The 18,568-nt window shown below is 34.5% G+C and overlaps 2 protein-coding genes across 4 annotated transcripts in view; one reads left to right on the top strand and one right to left on the bottom strand.

Moving 5' to 3' along the window:
* The window catches only part of LOC143035097 (uncharacterized), a 149,382-nt gene that overhangs the window by 31,814 nt on the left and 99,000 nt on the right, over positions 1-18,568 (bottom strand). The window contains exon 5 of one of the 3 annotated variants that reach the window (XM_076201650.1): positions 17,229-18,005. The exons of the other annotated variants lie outside the window; for them this stretch is intronic. The gene's annotated coding sequence lies outside the window, so the exon portion shown is untranslated. Of the gene's footprint in view, positions 1-17,228; positions 18,006-18,568 lie in introns of those variants that run through there. 3 annotated transcript variants of the gene reach the window in all.
* On the top strand, positions 13,100-14,059 carry LOC143034899 (uncharacterized). The gene has a single exon (XM_076201243.1). The coding sequence runs from the start codon at positions 13,232-13,234 to the stop codon at positions 14,057-14,059; it is 828 nt and encodes a 275-aa protein (XP_076057358.1). The 5' UTR covers positions 13,100-13,231.

Below are 18,568 nucleotides of genomic sequence, written 5' to 3'. Positions count from 1 at the left end.
ACGACCACATTCAGCAGATGCCTACATGCACATATTATGAGTTTACTGGTTTACTGTACGTTTGCACGTGGCGTCCAGCATCCCGTACGGCAGCACAGCACAGCAGCTCACCAAGGTTGCGCTGTCTGCCATAATTATGGTATTTCTACCATAATTCAGTGTGTGTCTACCATCTACCATACGAGGTCTACCATACATCATAATTTTACTGGAATTGATATTATACAGTATTTCGATTTCCAGTTCCCACCGATAATTAATCAGAGCAGTTGGGAATGGTCAGAAAGGGCAGTTTTGCCAGATCAGTGATACACGCTTCCCCGAAAGCCAAGACAGAGAGTCAGATTACAGTAGTCCTGCATTCATACTTTTCATTCTGGTTCGAGTTCTCTATTGGTCGAAAGTCGAAAGCTGTAGTGTACGAACATGGATACAAATAGCTTTAACCCAAGTCTATGATATTCCTGGAGTTCTGAAGTATAATATCTTATATTCAATAAGACAATATATCTCACTGTACTATTCCATGCATAAAATATTCATTTGATGAAATAACGTTATGCTATGATTCACTGGGTAACAGCCAAAAAATCGTCAGGGGTTTCTCAGCTGATTTAGACTAATTTTGGTGTTTTGAGTCCGAATATCACATTGGTTTTGCTCAATCAGGTCAACTTTTTGAGATACAGCCATAGGCCTACCTGACGAGCTATACATATGATAATTTGAAGGGTTTTGAGTTCAATCCTATTTTTCTTTAAGAATATAGCGAATTATTCATATATAAATGGTTGCTTCTGGTGTGTTTCTGTTTGAAATTGACTAATTGACTTATTTCTTTCTTTTCAGGGTATTGATATGGCTTCGGCGCGACGGTCATGTAGGAATAATCCTGACATTTTCTGCTACATTTGCGGAGAATACACGCTGTCAATGCACAGGAAGAGCATCACAAGCTTTGTGAAGCGCGCATACCAGGCTTACTTTCAAGTCAAGCTGGGTGACCAAGATAAGTCCTGGGCACCGCACACGGTGTGCATGACGTGCGTGGAATACCTCCGGCGGTGGATGAAGGGCACGAAAACTTCACTGAAGTTTGGGATTCCGATGGTTTGGAGGGAGCCGTCTGACCATGAATCGGAACCTTCCATCTGCCCGCCGTCCAGTTGCTCACTGCGAAGAACTTCCTGTACCAGCGTGCAGAGAGCTTCCTGACAGCGACGACGAGGCCACCACTGCATATGAGGGAGGAGATACAGAAGAGTATGAAACACAAGATGGTCCGCAGCCCTTTTCACAATGTGAGCTTAATGATCTGGTTCGGGATCTCAGCTTGTCGAAGACTTCCGCCGAGCTGTTGGCCTCCAGACTCAAAGAGAAAAATCTACTCGGCGAGGACGCGCGTATCACGTTCTTTCGTAGAAGGCATCAGGACTACATGGGCTACTTCTGCCAGGAGGAAGACCTCGTGTACTGCCGAGATGTCGCCGGTCTTCTTGTTAAACTCGGCGCTCCTCAATATGATCCGAGAGATTGGCGACTCTTCATAGACAGTAGCAAGCGCTCTTTGAAGAGTGTGCTCATCCACAACTCTCAAAGAGAAATATGAAGCAGTCAAGTACGTGCTCGACAAAATCCAATATGAGCAGCACCAATGGCTCATCTGCGTCGACCTTAAGATGGTAAACTTTCTACTTGGTCAGCAGTCCGGGTACACAAAGTACCCATGCTTTATATGTAAGTGGGACAGTCGAGACAGAGCCCAGCACTATGTGAAGAAAGAGTGGCCAGCGCGAGAGCAGTTAGTACCTGGGGCGAGCAACATCATAAACGAACCTCTTGTTGACCGGGAAAAATGTTTGTTCCCACCGCTTCACATCAAGCTTGGGTTAATGAAACAGTTCACGCGCGCTCTGGACAAGGATGGGAGGTGCTTCAACTACCTGTGGCGAGCCTTCCCTGGAGTGACCATTGAGAAGCTGAAGGCCGGCATTTTCGATGGCCCACAGATACGGCAGCTCATCAAGGACACAGAGTTCGAAAACACCATGAACACGCTAGAGTGCGACGCCTGGAGGTCGTTTGTGCAGGTGGTGAACAACTTCCTGGGGAACAAGAAGGCAGCAAACCACGCCACACTCATCAACAGCATGATAAAGAACTTCCAAAACCTTGGATGTTTGATGAGTATAAAGATGCATTTCCTGTTCTCACACATGGAGAAGTTTCCTGAAAACCTTGGTGCGGTCAGCGACGAGCAGGGAGAAAGGTTCCATCAGGACATGCGTCAAATGGAGGAGAGGTACCAGGGGAGGTGGGACGCAGTCATGCTCGCGGACTACTGCTGGTCGCTGAAGAGAGACAACCCAGCAGCTGCTCACACACGGAATTCGAGGAAACGGCGATTTACGCCGTGAACTCCGAACTTTTGTGTCACGTAACGCTCATGTACATGTATTAAGCTTATCAAATGTAATCGAGTATATAAAAAATGAATGAATTTGGATACGTTGACTTTTATTTCCCCAGGAAAACGGAAAAACCGAATTTTTATGATCCGCAGAAATTGGGTTTTTGGACGAAAAATCGTTTTTTTCTTATATGTCTGTAGCGAACAATCCTGACCTGATTGAGAAAAACCAAGGGCATTTTCGGACTCAGAGCATCACAATTAGTCTAATTCCGCTGGAAGACCCTGGACGATTTAAAAAAAAAAAAAAAAAAAAAATTGTTACCCAGTGTTATCATTCTTTTCTTATGAAGAGAGACCGAACGTTTTCGCATTGGAGGCGACGATTGAGCCCAGTGCATAGAAGCGAATCTTGTACTTGTTTTCATGTACATTTGAGGGAATTATTTTAAATGTTATTAAGCCTTTATTACTTCAGCCTCTTTTTATTAATCATGCCTCGACCAGCGGATACCAACGGATCCCCCATGGTGCCTCGCCAGACCTACTGCCTGATCTTTCCCTCTACCGTATGCACGAAGAAAGTGTAGATGACGTGCAACCAAAAAGTGGATTTTTTTTTTTTTACATGCATATTTTCTCTTTTTTTATATTTTGTATCTTTGTGTTAATTTGTATTTTCGGTCTCTAATAAGAATCCTGTGTAATATATTTTCTTTCTTTACCCTATCCTATTAATTTATTATTATGAATTTATTATTTATTATAACAATCAAAGAGTATTGGATATTTTGCATACACTGAGAATGTTCTACAATGAGGCCACAAACGAAACATTTGAGCTGGATTTACGCTCTGCATCATATGTCCTTGAGTATACACCTCGAATGTATACGGTCCGAGTTACGACCGCTTCGACTTACGACTGGTTGGTCGGAACCGATCTAGGTCGTAACTCGGATAGTGAGTGTATATACATATATATATATATATACACATATATATATATATATATATATATATATATATATACATTATATATATATATAAATATATATTTACACAAATATATATATATATATATATATATTATACATATAAACATATATATACATATATATATATATATATATATATATACACATATATATAATATAAATATACATATACATATGTATATATATACATAAATATATATATATATATATATACATATATATATGTATATATATATATATATATATATATATATATATATATATATATATATATATACTTATAAATATTTATATTTATACTTATGAATATATACATATACTTATATATATATATATATTATATATATATATATATATATATATATATATATATACTTATAAATATATATATATATACTTATAAATATACATATATATATACATATATATATACATATATATATATATATATATATATATATATATATATTATATATATATATGCATATATATACATAATATATATACATATATATGTACATACGTATATATACATATATATACATATATATATACATATATGTATATATATACATATATATATATATATATACATATATATGTATATACATATATATATATATATATACATATATATATGTATATATAGACATATATACAAATATATATACATATATATATATATACAAATATACATATATATATATATATACAAATATATACATATACATATATATACAAATATATACATATATATATACAAATATATACATATATATATACAAATATATACACAAATATATACATATATATACAAATATATATATACATATATATAAATATATACATATATATACATATATATACATATTACATATATATATATATATATATATATATATATAAATATATATATACAACACACACATATATATATATATATATAAATATATAAATATATATATATATATATATAAATACATATATAAATATATATACATATATTATATACATACATATATATATACATATATATATATACATACATACATACATATATATATATACATACATACATATATATATATATATATATATATATATATATATATACATATATATATATATATATATATATATATATATATATATAAATATATATACATATATATATATATACACATATGTATATACATATATATATATTATATATATATATATAATATATATACATACATATATATATATACATACATATATACATATATATAAATATATATACATATATATATATACATACATATATATATATATATATATAAATATATATACATATATATATTACAAAGGATTACAAAGGCGGAGCATGCCGACAGGAGACCTTTTGATCCATATCTAGGTCGGATGCGGAAAAAAAAAATCATATTAATAATAAAATAATAAATAAAAACTATGATAATGTAAATAACAAACAAAATACATAAACAAATGCATAGGTATAGTTAAACAATAAACAAACAGGTAAATAGTAAATAATAATAAATTGACATATAACTAATAATAAATAAAAATCAGACAGACAAATGATAACAAAACAAAAACAAATATCGGTAATATAAGATAAATTATAATCATTACAGCATCTTACTTAGGTATTTATCTAAATGATTCTTAAAGCTTTGAACTGAACTACATTGCACTACCTGTGCAGGAAGTTTATTCCATTCATTAACTACACGGTTGGCAAAGTTGTTTCTACCTACTTCCAAATTGAATCTATTTCCGGACAGTTTGAGACCATTGTTTCTTGTCTGATTCTCATTCAATGTAAAAATTTGGTCACTTTTGATGTTGTCAATTCCCTTTAGAATTTTAAAGACCTGTATCAAGTCACCTCTGAGTCTACGCTTTTTTAGAGAAAACAGATTCATGTGTTTTAGTCGATTTTCGTATGATTTATTTTTGATATTTGGAATCAGTTTTGTGGCTCGCCGTTGTACTCTTTCCAATCTGTCAATGTCTTTAATGAGATTCGGTGACCATACGGAAACAGCATATTCCAAATGTGGACGAACTAACGATTTATATAGCTTGTTAATGAGTGATGGACTTTTGAAATCAAAAGATCTCGCAATCAGTCCTAGAATCTTATTTGCTTTCTCAGAGGCTGAAATACACTGCTTGGATGATTTGAGGTCGTTACTGATAATTACGCCGAGATCTTTTTCACTATCCACTTTTGTTAACGAATTTCCAAATAACTTGTAATCGTACTTCCTGTTATTTTTACCTATGTGCATTACCTTGCATTTACTTGTGTTAAATTTCATTAGCCACTTTTCAGACCATTGCTGTAATTGATCTAAATCTTCTTGAATATCTAATTGGTTTGAGTGATCATTTGCCACTCCGCACAGTTTTGTATCATCAGCAAATTTGGAAACAGTAGATTTTAGTCCATGGTCTATATCATTTATATATACTATGAATAGAAGTGGCCCAAGAACGGAACCCTGAGGAACTGCACTTGCAACACTTTTCCATCCAGAAGTTTGTCCATTTAAAACAACTCTCTGTTTTCGATCATTCAACCAATTACTAGTCCAACCTAATAGGCTACCACTTATTCCATGCAAAGCTACTTTAGTAAGTAGTCTTTCATGTGGGACGGTATCAAAAGCTTTTGCAAAGTCTAGATATATTAAATCTATATTGTTTCTTTTGTCATAATTCGAGATAACTGTGTTGTAGAATTCGAGTAAGTTAGTCACGCAAGAACGTTTCCGTCTGAAACCATGCTGGCTATCATTTATCAAACGGTTACTTTCTAAATGATGTTCGATAGCATCTCTGATGATAGTTTCCATTATTTTTCCTACGTTTGAAGTCAAACTTATAGGCCTATAGTTATTTGGTTTCTTTTTGTCACCTTTTTTGAATACGGGAGTAACGTTAGCTAGCTTCCATTCTCTTGGGACATCTCCGGATATGATGGATTTCTTGAAAATAATTTCTAATGGAACAACAATCTCATTTTTCATTTCCTTTAAGATTCTTGGATGCCAGCCGTCAGGCCCTGGTGTTTTATTAACTTTGAGTTTGTCTATACACCTTTTAATTTTTTCTTTTGTTATATTTACCGTACCGAGTAAGTTTACCCTAGACTTTTCACAGGTTTCAGTTTGGAATTCACCTTGAGGTGTTTCGTTTACGAATACCGAGCTAAAATAATTGTTTAAGATATTACACATTCCTTCATTTGAATATTCAGGTTGACAGTCAATAGTGGACCAATGTGATTCCTAACAACCTTTTTATCTCTAATGTAACTATAGAATTCTTTGGGATTCTCTTTGGATTTCTCAGCGATGTTCATTTCGTATTGTCGTTTTCTTTTTCTTATTGTCTTTTTTAAATCTCTCTGTATTGATACATAACTTTCATAGTCATTAGATACACCCGAGCACTTATATTTCTTATAAGCCTGTCTCTTTATAGCAACACTTTTTTCAGTTTCTTTGTCGAGCCACTTTGGGCGAGCCTGATTTGGGGGACGTCTGTCCTTAAATGGAATGTAAGTTTGAATCATCTTAGTGAGCGTATTTTGAAATATTTCCCACATCTGATCTACAGGTCTTTCGTTTAATTTTGCCTCCCAATCTGTAAGCTGAAGCTCCTGATGTAGTTCTATGAACTGAGCTTTACTGAAATCGGGTATTTTAGAAACACAAGTATCTATTCTAAATTTGTTTAGGAGTTTGAATCTAACTAGGTTGTGATCGCTATTTGCAACAGATTCACCGACTTCTACATCAGTTACCATGCTTTCGCGGCTAGTGATCAAAAGATCGAGTAAGTTTCCATATCTTGTGGGCTCTTTTGAATGCTGAATTAAGTAATTGTCACCAAGAAAATCAAACAAGCGACTACCTATATGGCCATGTTCAAGGGTCATCCAATCAATGTCAGTAAAATTGAAATCACCCATTATCAATAAATCCCGGTCGCAGAAACTAGACAGTTCTTGAAATAACAGTTTGTCGTCTGCTAATGATAATGTCTTTGGCCTATATATTACACCTATATTAATTTTTTGTCCATTTGTTTGGGTTAACTCAACCCACAAACTATCATATGCATCCTGTTTCACTTTCTCTAAAACACAAGCATGAACATTGTTTTTATATATATATACATACACACACACACACACATATATATATATATATATATATTTATATATAAATATATATATATATATATATATATATATATATATACATATATATATACATACAAGAAGAAAAAGAGAAAGAAAAGGAACTTAGGATTGAGGCAAATGAGAGGAATGAGAATAGAACTGAAAAAGAAAAGGAGGAGTTTTTTTGGAGAGTGATAGACATGAGGCTGAGGAAAAAATACATAGTCATAGGGAAAATGGAAACAAAGAAGACAGAAGGGGAGGAGCAGAAAGGAAACTAAAAATAGCTTACACAAGTATAGACGGCATAATCTCAGGAATAAACGAATTAAACGATTATCTAGTATTAGAAAAACCAGACATAATGGGAATTGTAGAAACCAAATTAAAGTTCATACTAACACCCAACACTGTGGGACAAGGTGAATATAACTGTTGGACAAAGAATAGAAAGAACAAACAGGGCGGAGGAGATCTAATTTTGGCCAAGAAAGATTTAACTGTAACAAAAATAACTGAAGGAAAAAATAATGTAGAATCAATTATAGTACAAGTCAAAGGTAAAAAAATGAAGAAAAGAAAATTTGCAGTGGTATATGTACCTCCTAAAACACAAGCCTGGACAGAAAGGGATCACGCCGAGTTACTAGATGATACAAAAGAAGAACTAATTGAAACACTGAAGGATGGAGGAAATACAGTAATTATGGGTGACTTTAATTCAAAAGAAATATGCTGGGAAGATATGACAGTGAAAGGGGGAGAGAAACACTGGGCCAATGTACTCTTTGACTTGACCATTGAATACACAATGACCCAGTGGATTAGAGAAAATACTAGATACAGAGGAAATGAAGAACCCTCAAAATTGGACTTAATACTTACGACAGAACCTGAGATAATCGAAAATATTATTTACAAAGCTCCGATAGGAAAAAGTGACCACATACTAATAGAAATGGAATTGAAAGAACAAACAGACCAAAGCAAAAATGATAAACATAGAATAGGAAGACCTATGTATAACAAAACAAACTTTGAGAAACTTAAAATATTCTTTCGCAATGCAAACTGGGAAAAATTCCAAAACAAAGATACAGGGATAGAAGAAAAATAGAACATACTAAAAGAAATTTATAATGAAGGAGTGAACAAATTTGTACCACAAAAAATGGAAAAGGCATACATAAAGAGCTGGTACAACAAAAAATGTAGTGAAGCAAAGGAAAAAAAGAGACAAAGCTTGGAAAAAATGGAAAAGAGATAAGAAACAAAGCAAATGGCAAACATACATCAAACTAAGAAACGAATATGTACAAATACGCAGAGATGAAAAGAGAAATTATGAAAAAAAGATAATAGACAAATGTAAAGAAGAACCCAAACTATTTTACAAATATGTAAATGGAAAACTGAAAAACAAACAAGAAATAGAAAAACTGCACCAAGATAAAAAGGAATTTACAGAAGAACTCGAAATGGCCAAGATAAAAAGGAATTTACAGAAGAACTGGGAATGGCTGAAATTATGAACAACCACCTCAGATCAGTATTCAGAATAGAAAACTCGTCTAACAGTGAAGTTAGAGAGAATTATCCCCAGCAATGAAAGAAATAAACGTAACACAAAAAGAAATCATCGATCAAATTAAAACCCTGGATGTCAGAAAATCACATGGCCCAGACGGAATTGCAAACTGGATACTGAAGGAATGTATGGAGGAATTAACTGACAAAATATATAATATAATTAAATCCTCACTTAAAGAAGGAAAAGTACCATTGGACTGGAAAAAAGCAAACATTGTACCAAATTATAAGTGAGGTGATAAGGAAGATCCATCTAACTACAGACCGGTCTCACTAACAAGCACAATAGCAAAAATTTGTGAAAGAGTTGTCAAAAACAGATGGGTTAAAATACCTGGAAGAAAAATCTATACTGAACCCAAATCAATTTGGATTCAGACAAGGGAGATCATGTACAACAAATCTGATCTGCTTTTACTCAAGGTTAGTAGACATAATACAAGAAAGAGATGGATGGGCGGACTGTGCTTTTCTGGACCTGCAAAAGGTATTCGATAAGGTACCTCATAGGAAACTAATAAATAAGATAGAGTCAAAAGGTGGCATCAGAGGAAAATTATTGGAATGGATGAAAGACTTCCTTATTGGGAGGAAAATGAGAGTTGTAATTAGAGAAAAATTCTCCAACTGGGAAGAAGTAAAAAGCGGGGTCCCGCAAGGATCAGCACTGGCCCCGATCATGTTCGCTGTATACATTAATGACATGAATGAAGGCATGGAGTGCTATATGAATTTTTTTGCAGATGATGCAAAATTACTTAAGAAGGTAAAAACGGAAGAGGACTGCAACTCATTGCAACAAGATCTGGACACAATATGGAATTAGACTCAAAAGTGGGAAGTAAAATTCAATATTAAGAATTGCAGTATAATGGAATTTGGAAAGAGTAGAAACAGGATATCAAAAGATTACAGAATTGGGGAAGAAAAAAAAATATATGAAAAAGATCTTGGAGTGATGATTGGAAAGGACATGAAACCAGATAAGCATATAAATAATATGTTCAGAGAAACCTACAACTTATTGAGAGCAATCAAAGCGGCATTTACTTACATGGATGAAGAAATGATAGGGAAAATACTAACTACACTAATAAGACCAAAACTTGAGTACGCAGCATCACTTTGGACACCCAGTACCAAAAAGAATATTAAGAAACTAGAAAGATTACAAAGAGCGACAACCAAACTAGCACCGACACTCGCCGAACTAACATATGAGCAAAGACTATCCAAATTGAACCTACCAACTCTGGAACAAAGAAGAGAAAGAGGAAATTTGCTATCTACAGAATAATGAAAGGAATGGAAGTTTTAGACAGGAACGACCTATTAGTGTGGGAAAACAGTAAAACAAGACACGAAAAAAAAATTAAAAAGGATAGTTATAGAAAAAACTTGAAAAGGAACAGTTTCCCATACAGAGCGATAAATACATGGAACAAATTAGACAACAAAACAGTATGTGCTAACACTATACAAGATTTTATGATAAAACTTGATGCGGAGAGATACAAAGACGGGACACCATGAGCATAGCTTCCCTCCCGTATATTACAACTAGGTAAATACATACATATATACATACATACATGTGTATATTATATATATATATATCTATATACATAATGGAATGGGTGGGGGGGTGGGGTAGTATGTGTGAGTAAATTTTGACGCAGCCCGAAGGGATTTCTCCCTGTCCTCGCCTTATATGCAAAGGGGGACGGAGAGGGGGGGTCGCCGATTAAATGAAGCGGCCTTGCTGTGGATGTACTGTGTCTTGCGACACTGCTTCTGACCCAGGGCGGTGGGCAGGGTGCAGGGATGACCCGTCATCCAGGAGGTGCTCAGATGAGAGGGAGGGTGGGAGGGGTGTGGAGTGTATTTAGGGATGAAATGGGTGGGAGTGTTTTTATGCCTTTCCCTTTTTGGCTACCTCCCTTGGAAGGGGGAAAAAGCCTTGGTATATGTATGTATGTATATACATAAAAAATATTTTTCTCTAAACCTTCCAACCTCTAAATATTTTTCTCTAAACCTTCCAACCTCCTACTCCGGAAATGAGTCATCACCGGAAATACTAACTGTGGGGGACACATCTGACTCAGACTCAGAGAATCTTTATGAAATATTACCAAGAGAATCTTTACGAAATAACGCTAAGAAAATCTTTTCGAAATATTGCCAAGAGAATCTTTATACATAAAAACGGAATTACGGAATTCTGACAAAAGAATCTTTACGAAATATTAATGAGAAAATATTTACGAAATATTGCCAAGAGAATCTTTACCAAATGTTAACAAGAGAATCTTTACGAAATATTACCAAGAGAATCTTTACGAAATATTGCTAAGAGAATCTTTACGAAATATTGCCAAGAGAATCTATATACGTCATGTTGCGTTGCTTTCTGAGCTCCTAACAGAACTTCACGAAAATAAGGAGATAAATAAATAAATACACAAATAAATAAACAGTATTCAAACGTCTATACAAGTTTAATCATAGGTTACATGAAGATAATCAAACGTCTATAAATGTTTATTGTGACATGACATAAACGATTCAAAAATCTTTATTGCCTTTATGACTGACCTAACGAAAAAGAGGAGAGAGAGAGAAAGAGAGAGAGAGAGAAAGAGCGAGAGAATTTGACGACAACGTCGGGAGACTTTGACGACTCCTTTTGGAGACTGAAGGCTCCTTTAGGAGATTTTGAAGATTTCTTCGTAATACTTCAAAGTTGAATAACCGTGGAATTTCTGCGGGTCCTATGTGACATAACATAAACGATTAAAAAAATGTATTGCCTTTATGATTGACCTAACGAGAAAGAAAGAGAGAGAGAGAAAGAGAGAGAGAGAGAGAAAGAGAGAGAGAGAGAGAGTGACACACACGACGGGAGAATTTGACGTCGGGAGACTTTGACGACTACTTCTGGAGACTGGAGACTCCTTCAGGAGATTTTGAAGACTCCTTTGTAATATGTTACGAAATAGCAAAAATTATATGTACTCTGATGAAGAGTACGATCTCATAATATATTTCGACGGAGAAATTAAAGAGGAAGAATCGGAAAAGTTTATGAAACATAATTTTGCAGAATACAAGAATTTTACTATGCGTGGGGGTAAAAGCCGTCTCGAGGAATACCAAAAATATTACATCGATCGGAAATACAATGATTATATAAAAAAATCGCAAACTCAAGGAAAACAGTTTTTTTTAAAAGGGTTAGAGAAGCCCATACAGTCAGAAAAAACGCTATTGTGACATGACATAATCGATTAGAAAATCTTTATTGCCTTTATGATTGACCTAACGAAAAAGAGAAGGAGAGAGAGAGAGAAAGAGAGAGAGAGAGATAAAGAACGAGAGAATTTGACGACAACGTTGGGAGACTTTGACGACTCCTTTTGGAGACTGAAGGCTCCTTTAGGAGATTTTGAAGACTCCTTCGTAATACTTCAAAGTTGAATAACCGTGGAATTTCCGCGGGTCCTATGTGACATAACAAACGATTAAAAAAAATGTATTGCCTTTATGATTGACCTAATGCAAACACAAGGAAAAATAGTTTTTTTTAAAAGGGTTAGAGAAGCCCATGCAGTCAGAAAAAAAACGTTATTTTTGCCAGTTTAACATAAGTTTTAGTTGCTCTCTAGCATATTCCCGCGTGACGTCACGTCGCACGGTCCTGAAAACATTTCACATAATTATACTAAAATGGGCATAATTCACCCATGACATTGGGTTATCTTAATGAAAAAATATTATAAAAACTTAATTTATGAAGAAGTTAAAGATTAAGCATGATTTTTGTCAGCCTATCATAATTTTTAGTTGTCTAACATATTCCCGTGTGACGTCATGTCGCGCGGTCGTGAAAACATTTCACGTTATTTTTGCCAGTATAACATAAGTCATCACCGGAAACATTAACTCCCGGGGACACATCTGACTCAGACGCCTGTAAGCATTCTTTAAGCTGCTCTCCGTGTGTTAATCTAATACGTTAATAATATTACCATGGAAAAAGAAAGTGGTGATAACAAGAAAAAGAGGCTACGCCATTTCTGGATGTGGGTAACCAAGGAAAAAGGTTTAGAAAAGAAAGATGTTAACAGTAACGTAAAGTTCCATAATAAGTTAAGGGGTGAGCACTCTACATTATTTCCTCACCTATACGCGCACGATAAAAAATATTGGTTAACACAAGATATAAAAGACTTTCACCATAGACTTTTGTCCTTCAATAAACTGTTAAGAGAAAATAAAGACTATGATTACAGCGATGCGATGTTTGATACTATTCCATTGTTAGAAGAAGAAATTAAGGAAAGTGTATTTGAAGGTTTCCAGAAGCATTATTTCGCAGGCTACAAGAACTTCGTTAGTAATGGAGGTAAGAGTTGTCATAGAGCATATCAAATGCACTACCTAGAGAAGACTCATAAGAACTTTAAAGTTGCTGAAAAGAGGAACAAATACGCTATCAAGAAAGTACAAAAAGAATTAGAGGCTAAAAAGAAAGAAAAAGAGGAAGAAGAACATAGACAAAGAAAAGAACTAAAAAGAGAAAAAGAAATTGAAAGGGAAAGAGAGAAAGAGGAAATTAGAGTACGAAAAGAGGAAGAAAAAGAATTAGAAAGGAAAAAGAAGGAAAAAGAAAGACAAAAGATAGAGGAAGAAAAACAAAGGAAAAAGGAAGAAAAAGAATTAGAGGAGAAAAGGAAGGAAGAAGAAAGACTAAAGATACAGGAAGAAAAAGAATTAGAAAGGAAAAAGAAGGAAAAAGAAAGACAAAAGATAGAGGTAAAAAAAAAAAAAAAAGGAAAAAGGAAGAAAAAGAATTAGAGGAGAAAAGGAAGGAAGAAGAAAGACTAAAGATACAGGAAGAAAAACAAACGAAAAGGGAAGAGAAAAAACTAATTGCACAAAAGAAAGCTGAGAAGATAGAAAGAAATAAGAGGTGTAAAGAACTAATGAAACAAGAATCATCTTTTCTTAGGATACCCCTATCAGAGGAAGATCAAAGTATCCTAGATGAGTTAAGAGAAGAAAGAAGAAACAAAGTACAAAAGAATAAACTAAAACTAGAGGTGAGGGAGGAAGACTATATTAATCTCAAAGGTGGTATAAGAGAGGTATACACCATTAAGGTATCAGACATAGGAAATTTAGGGGACAAAAAGTGTAAGCAATGTGGAGCCATAAAATGGAAAAAAGAAAGTGATACCATATGTTGTAGGAGTGGACAAGTGCCCGTGATCAAGCCTTCAGAAATTCAAAGTGAGGAATTAAAATCACTCTGTAACGGTACTTCACCTTTATCAGATAGGTTCCTAAAGAATATACCGGGCTTCAATAGTGTCTTCAGTTTTAGTTCCTTCTCGACATCTAAAAAGTTAGAAAATGCAGCAGAGAAGGCTTTGACATACAAGATTAAAGGTACAATATATCATAGAACATCAAAAGTGAAGCCTGAAAGGTTGTTAAAATTGGAAACTGGAGGCATGTTCAGCGATCCAGTAGAGGAATTACTTTTTAACGGCAGGGACGCAAATGGTTCAAATAACAATAACAAGAGACCTTATAGATTCAAAGATAACTTCATGGACATGTACTTTTATCACAGTCGAGATGAGCAATTAAAATTAAGGATTGAAAAAATGGTTAATCAGTTTACTTATGGCGATGGAAAAGGCGATGAGGAGAAAATGTACAGAGAAAATGAGGAAATTATTCGTATATTATTTGATTACTTAGTGAAGCATAACAAGAGCTTAAACAGTATATTAACTGAAATAGAAAATGCAAAAGAACTAATAAAGTTACATGTAGAGAAACATGAACAAATACCAGAGATGTCAATAGTGTTAAAATCAGTAGGAGATGCTGCAACCAAAGAACATAAAGGAGTTTATCACCTTCCAACAGCAGCTGTTACAGTTGGAGCCATAGATCTTGATTCCTCTACTGACCCTTTACAGATAACAATTTCAAGCCCTAAGAAAGGCTCCAAGTACAATTTACAGTACGTATACCACAATAGTTTATACTACGATATTTTCCAGTACCCTATACTAATACCTAACGGAGATATGGGGTTCACTCATGTCCTTCAGAAGCAGAAAAAAAATGGAAGTGGAAAGTACACTAACTTAAGTCCTTCAGCATATTATTCTTCCCTGTTAATGGAGAGAGATGGTTCATATCTTTTCCTTTCCAAATGCCGTACTTAGTTTCAGAGATTCGTGGTTGACAGTTATGTTAAAATCGAATCCAATAGGTTACACTATTTCGAAAGAAATCAACATGAGATAAGGAAAGAGAGATCTGATATTTTAAAGGAGGATAATCCATTAGAGCAGTGGTTCTCAAACTGGGGTCCCCGGACCCCTGGGGGTCCCTGAGAAGGTCCTAGGGGGTCCGCGACACAATGAAAAAAAAAATCCAGAAAAAACTATATAATTATAAAAATATACAAAACTGATTCTGTCATTATAGTGTCGGTGATATCGATATTTTGTTGTGCAATCAGCCAGCACTTCTCTATTACATTTTTATATGTCATAATATTTCATTTGTTTCTTTCTAATTAATATTTATATTCATTCAAGCTTTATTCTGTGCTTACAGAAAGTGTGAACTGAAGATGGAAATGTTTTTAAACCTAAAATCGACAAAATTTTGAAAATATTTTAAATGCTTATTTTTATACTTTCTTTGTGTAGGAATATGCAAATAGTAAATTTACTGCATTATAATCATGCAATGGGTATCTTGGTATGGTAATAACTTTTGATTGGCTGGGGGTCCTCGGATGGGACTTAAATATCTGGGGGGGTCCTTGGCATGGTAAAGTTTGAGAACCACTGCATTAGAGGGTAGAGGGCAACGTATTTTATTACCAAGAACTTACATTGGAGGCCCGAGATACATGAAAGAAAGACAACAAGATGCATTAACCTTTGTTTCTAATTATGGCTCCCCGGATTTTTTCATCACCTTTACTATGAACCCAAAATGGGAAGAACTAACTAAAGCTATAAGATTAACAGGCCCTGGGGTTGCATCCTCAAACCCCTGTGATAGGCCAGATTTAGTGAGTCGTATATTTAAGCTTAAGGTAGACAGCCTAATGAAAGAATTAACAAAGGATCACATTTTCGGGGAAGTAAAAGCTCATTTATACAGCATAGAGTGGCAGAAGAGAGGCTTACCCCATGTACATATACTGTTGTGGATGAGGTATAAAGTTACTGAAAAAACTGTTGCCAATATTATCTCAGCTGAGATACCAGATAAAACTAAGAACCCACAATTGTACGATATTGTTACTACTAATATGATCCATGGGCCATGTGTTGGTTTTGATGAATCTCAAATATGCTGTTATGGAAGAAATAATAGTATAAGCAAGTGTCAAAAGGACTTCCCTAAGCAATGTAGATCAACACTACACTTTGGTAATAATGGGTTTCCTTTGTATGGGAGAAGGGCCGTTGGAGAAGGAGGCTTTTCTTTCGTTAAGAAGATTGGAAAAGATAAAACAGTGGTGGTGGATAATTCATGGGTTGTTCCCCATAGTCCTTATCTTTGTCTTAAGTACAATGCTCATATTAATGTTGAATGCTCTAACTCTATTAAAGCCATAGCTTACGTAACAAAGTACGTTAACAAAGGAAGTGACCGTATACTTTTCACTAAGACAGAAGACAATGAGCCCATTAACGAGATAAAAAATTTTAGAGGTGCAAGATTCGTTAATGCTAATGAGGCAACATGGAAAATATTCCAATTCAACATTCACAGTAGTTACCCAGCAGTTTGCAATTTAGATTTGCATTTAGAGGGAGAAAATGATGTTTTCTTTGAAGCTTCAACCTCCCAAGAGGCCATAGTCAAGAAGGCATCTAAAGATACTCAGTTAACAGCATTTTTCAAGTTATGTCAACATAACGAATTTGCAGCCTCATTAAGCTATCATGAAATCCCTAAATATTTTGTGTACAACAAAACTACGTGTAAGTGGGATGAGAGAAAAGGAAGTACATGTGCTCTAGGGAGAATAAGGGCTGTCAATAATAAAACAGTTGAACTGTTCTATATGAGGATGTTACTAACCCATACTAACAAAGGGTCCAAAATCTTATGAGGACTTAAGAACTGTTGAAGGGGTATTATATGAGACAAATAGAGAAGCAGTGAAAGCTATGGGCCTCCTAAAAGATGAAGATATGTGGAAGAAAACAATACTAGAAATATAAATTACACTAATGACTGCAGACAACTAAGAACAACCTATGCAAGTATGTTAGTGTTCTCAGATTTAGAAGACCAAAAACAGATATGGGAAGAAACAAAGGATTTATTCTCAATGATTTTCTGTTTAAAAGTGGAGAGAAAGACTATAATGATGAGATCTACCTCGATGCCCTCGACGATATCCAAGAACAAGTTTACAATTGTGGGGGAGGAAATATAGTGGAATATGAATTACCCTCTTCAAGAGATGGAGTTAAAACAACTAATATTATAAGGAGAGAAAGAGCTTACAACACAAAACAACTATACAAAGATGTAGAAGAATTAAAACCTATGTTAAACAGAGAACAAAAAATATGCTATGAGAAAATCTTAGAGTGTAGATAATGGAAATAAACGTGCCCAGAAAGCTTTCTTCATTAATGCTCCAGGGGGTACAGGAAAGTCCTTCTTACTTAATCTTCTGGATACAGTTCGTTCAAGAGGCCAGATAGCCTTAGCCGTTGCCTCATCAGGAATAGCAGCTACTGTCCTACATGGTGGAAGAACAGCACATAACATGTTTAAGATACCTCTAATGGAACACAATGAGGTTAAAACATGTAGCATTAAACACAATTCTGAGCTAGCACGTTTACTGTTAATGACATCATTAATAGTTTGGGACGAAGCTGTAATGGCAAATAAAAACACTATATCTGCTCTAGATATAACGTTAAGAGATTTAACGAAGTTAGATGATGTATTTATGGGTGGAATTACCTTTGTTTGTGCTGGAGACTTTAGACAGATATTACCCGTTGTTAGGGCTGGGGGGAAAAAAATGATGAACTAAACTGCTGTCTAAAGGCAAGTAATTTCTGGCACTACTTTGAACAGCTAGAGTTGACAAAAAATGTAAGACTGAAAAACAGCGATGAAGAAAATATAAAGTTCGCAAAGGATCTACTTGACGTTGGAATAGGAAAATATAGTGAATGTAATATCAATGAAGGGTTTGGAGTAAGAGTTAACAGTAGATTAGACTTAGTTGATGAGGTCTATGAAGGGTTTAAAGACAATTTCTTGAACGTTTCTTACTTCGAAAAGAGAGCA

The sequence above is a fragment of the Oratosquilla oratoria genome, chromosome 18 (genome assembly GCF_046742065.1).
Source record: "Oratosquilla oratoria isolate Oo_2021 chromosome 18, ASM4674206v1, whole genome shotgun sequence".
NCBI classification, from domain to species: Eukaryota; Metazoa; Arthropoda; class Malacostraca; order Stomatopoda; family Squillidae; genus Oratosquilla; species Oratosquilla oratoria.
The sequence above is the reverse complement of the archived record's forward strand: the minus strand, read 5'-3'. Positions and strand labels throughout refer to the sequence as shown.

What these genes read in the sequence shown, in the direction of transcription:
- LOC143034899 (XM_076201243.1), top strand. Translation starts at nt 13,232, where the DNA reads ATGGAAAAAGAAAGTGGTGATAACAAGAAAAAGAGGCTACGCCATTTC.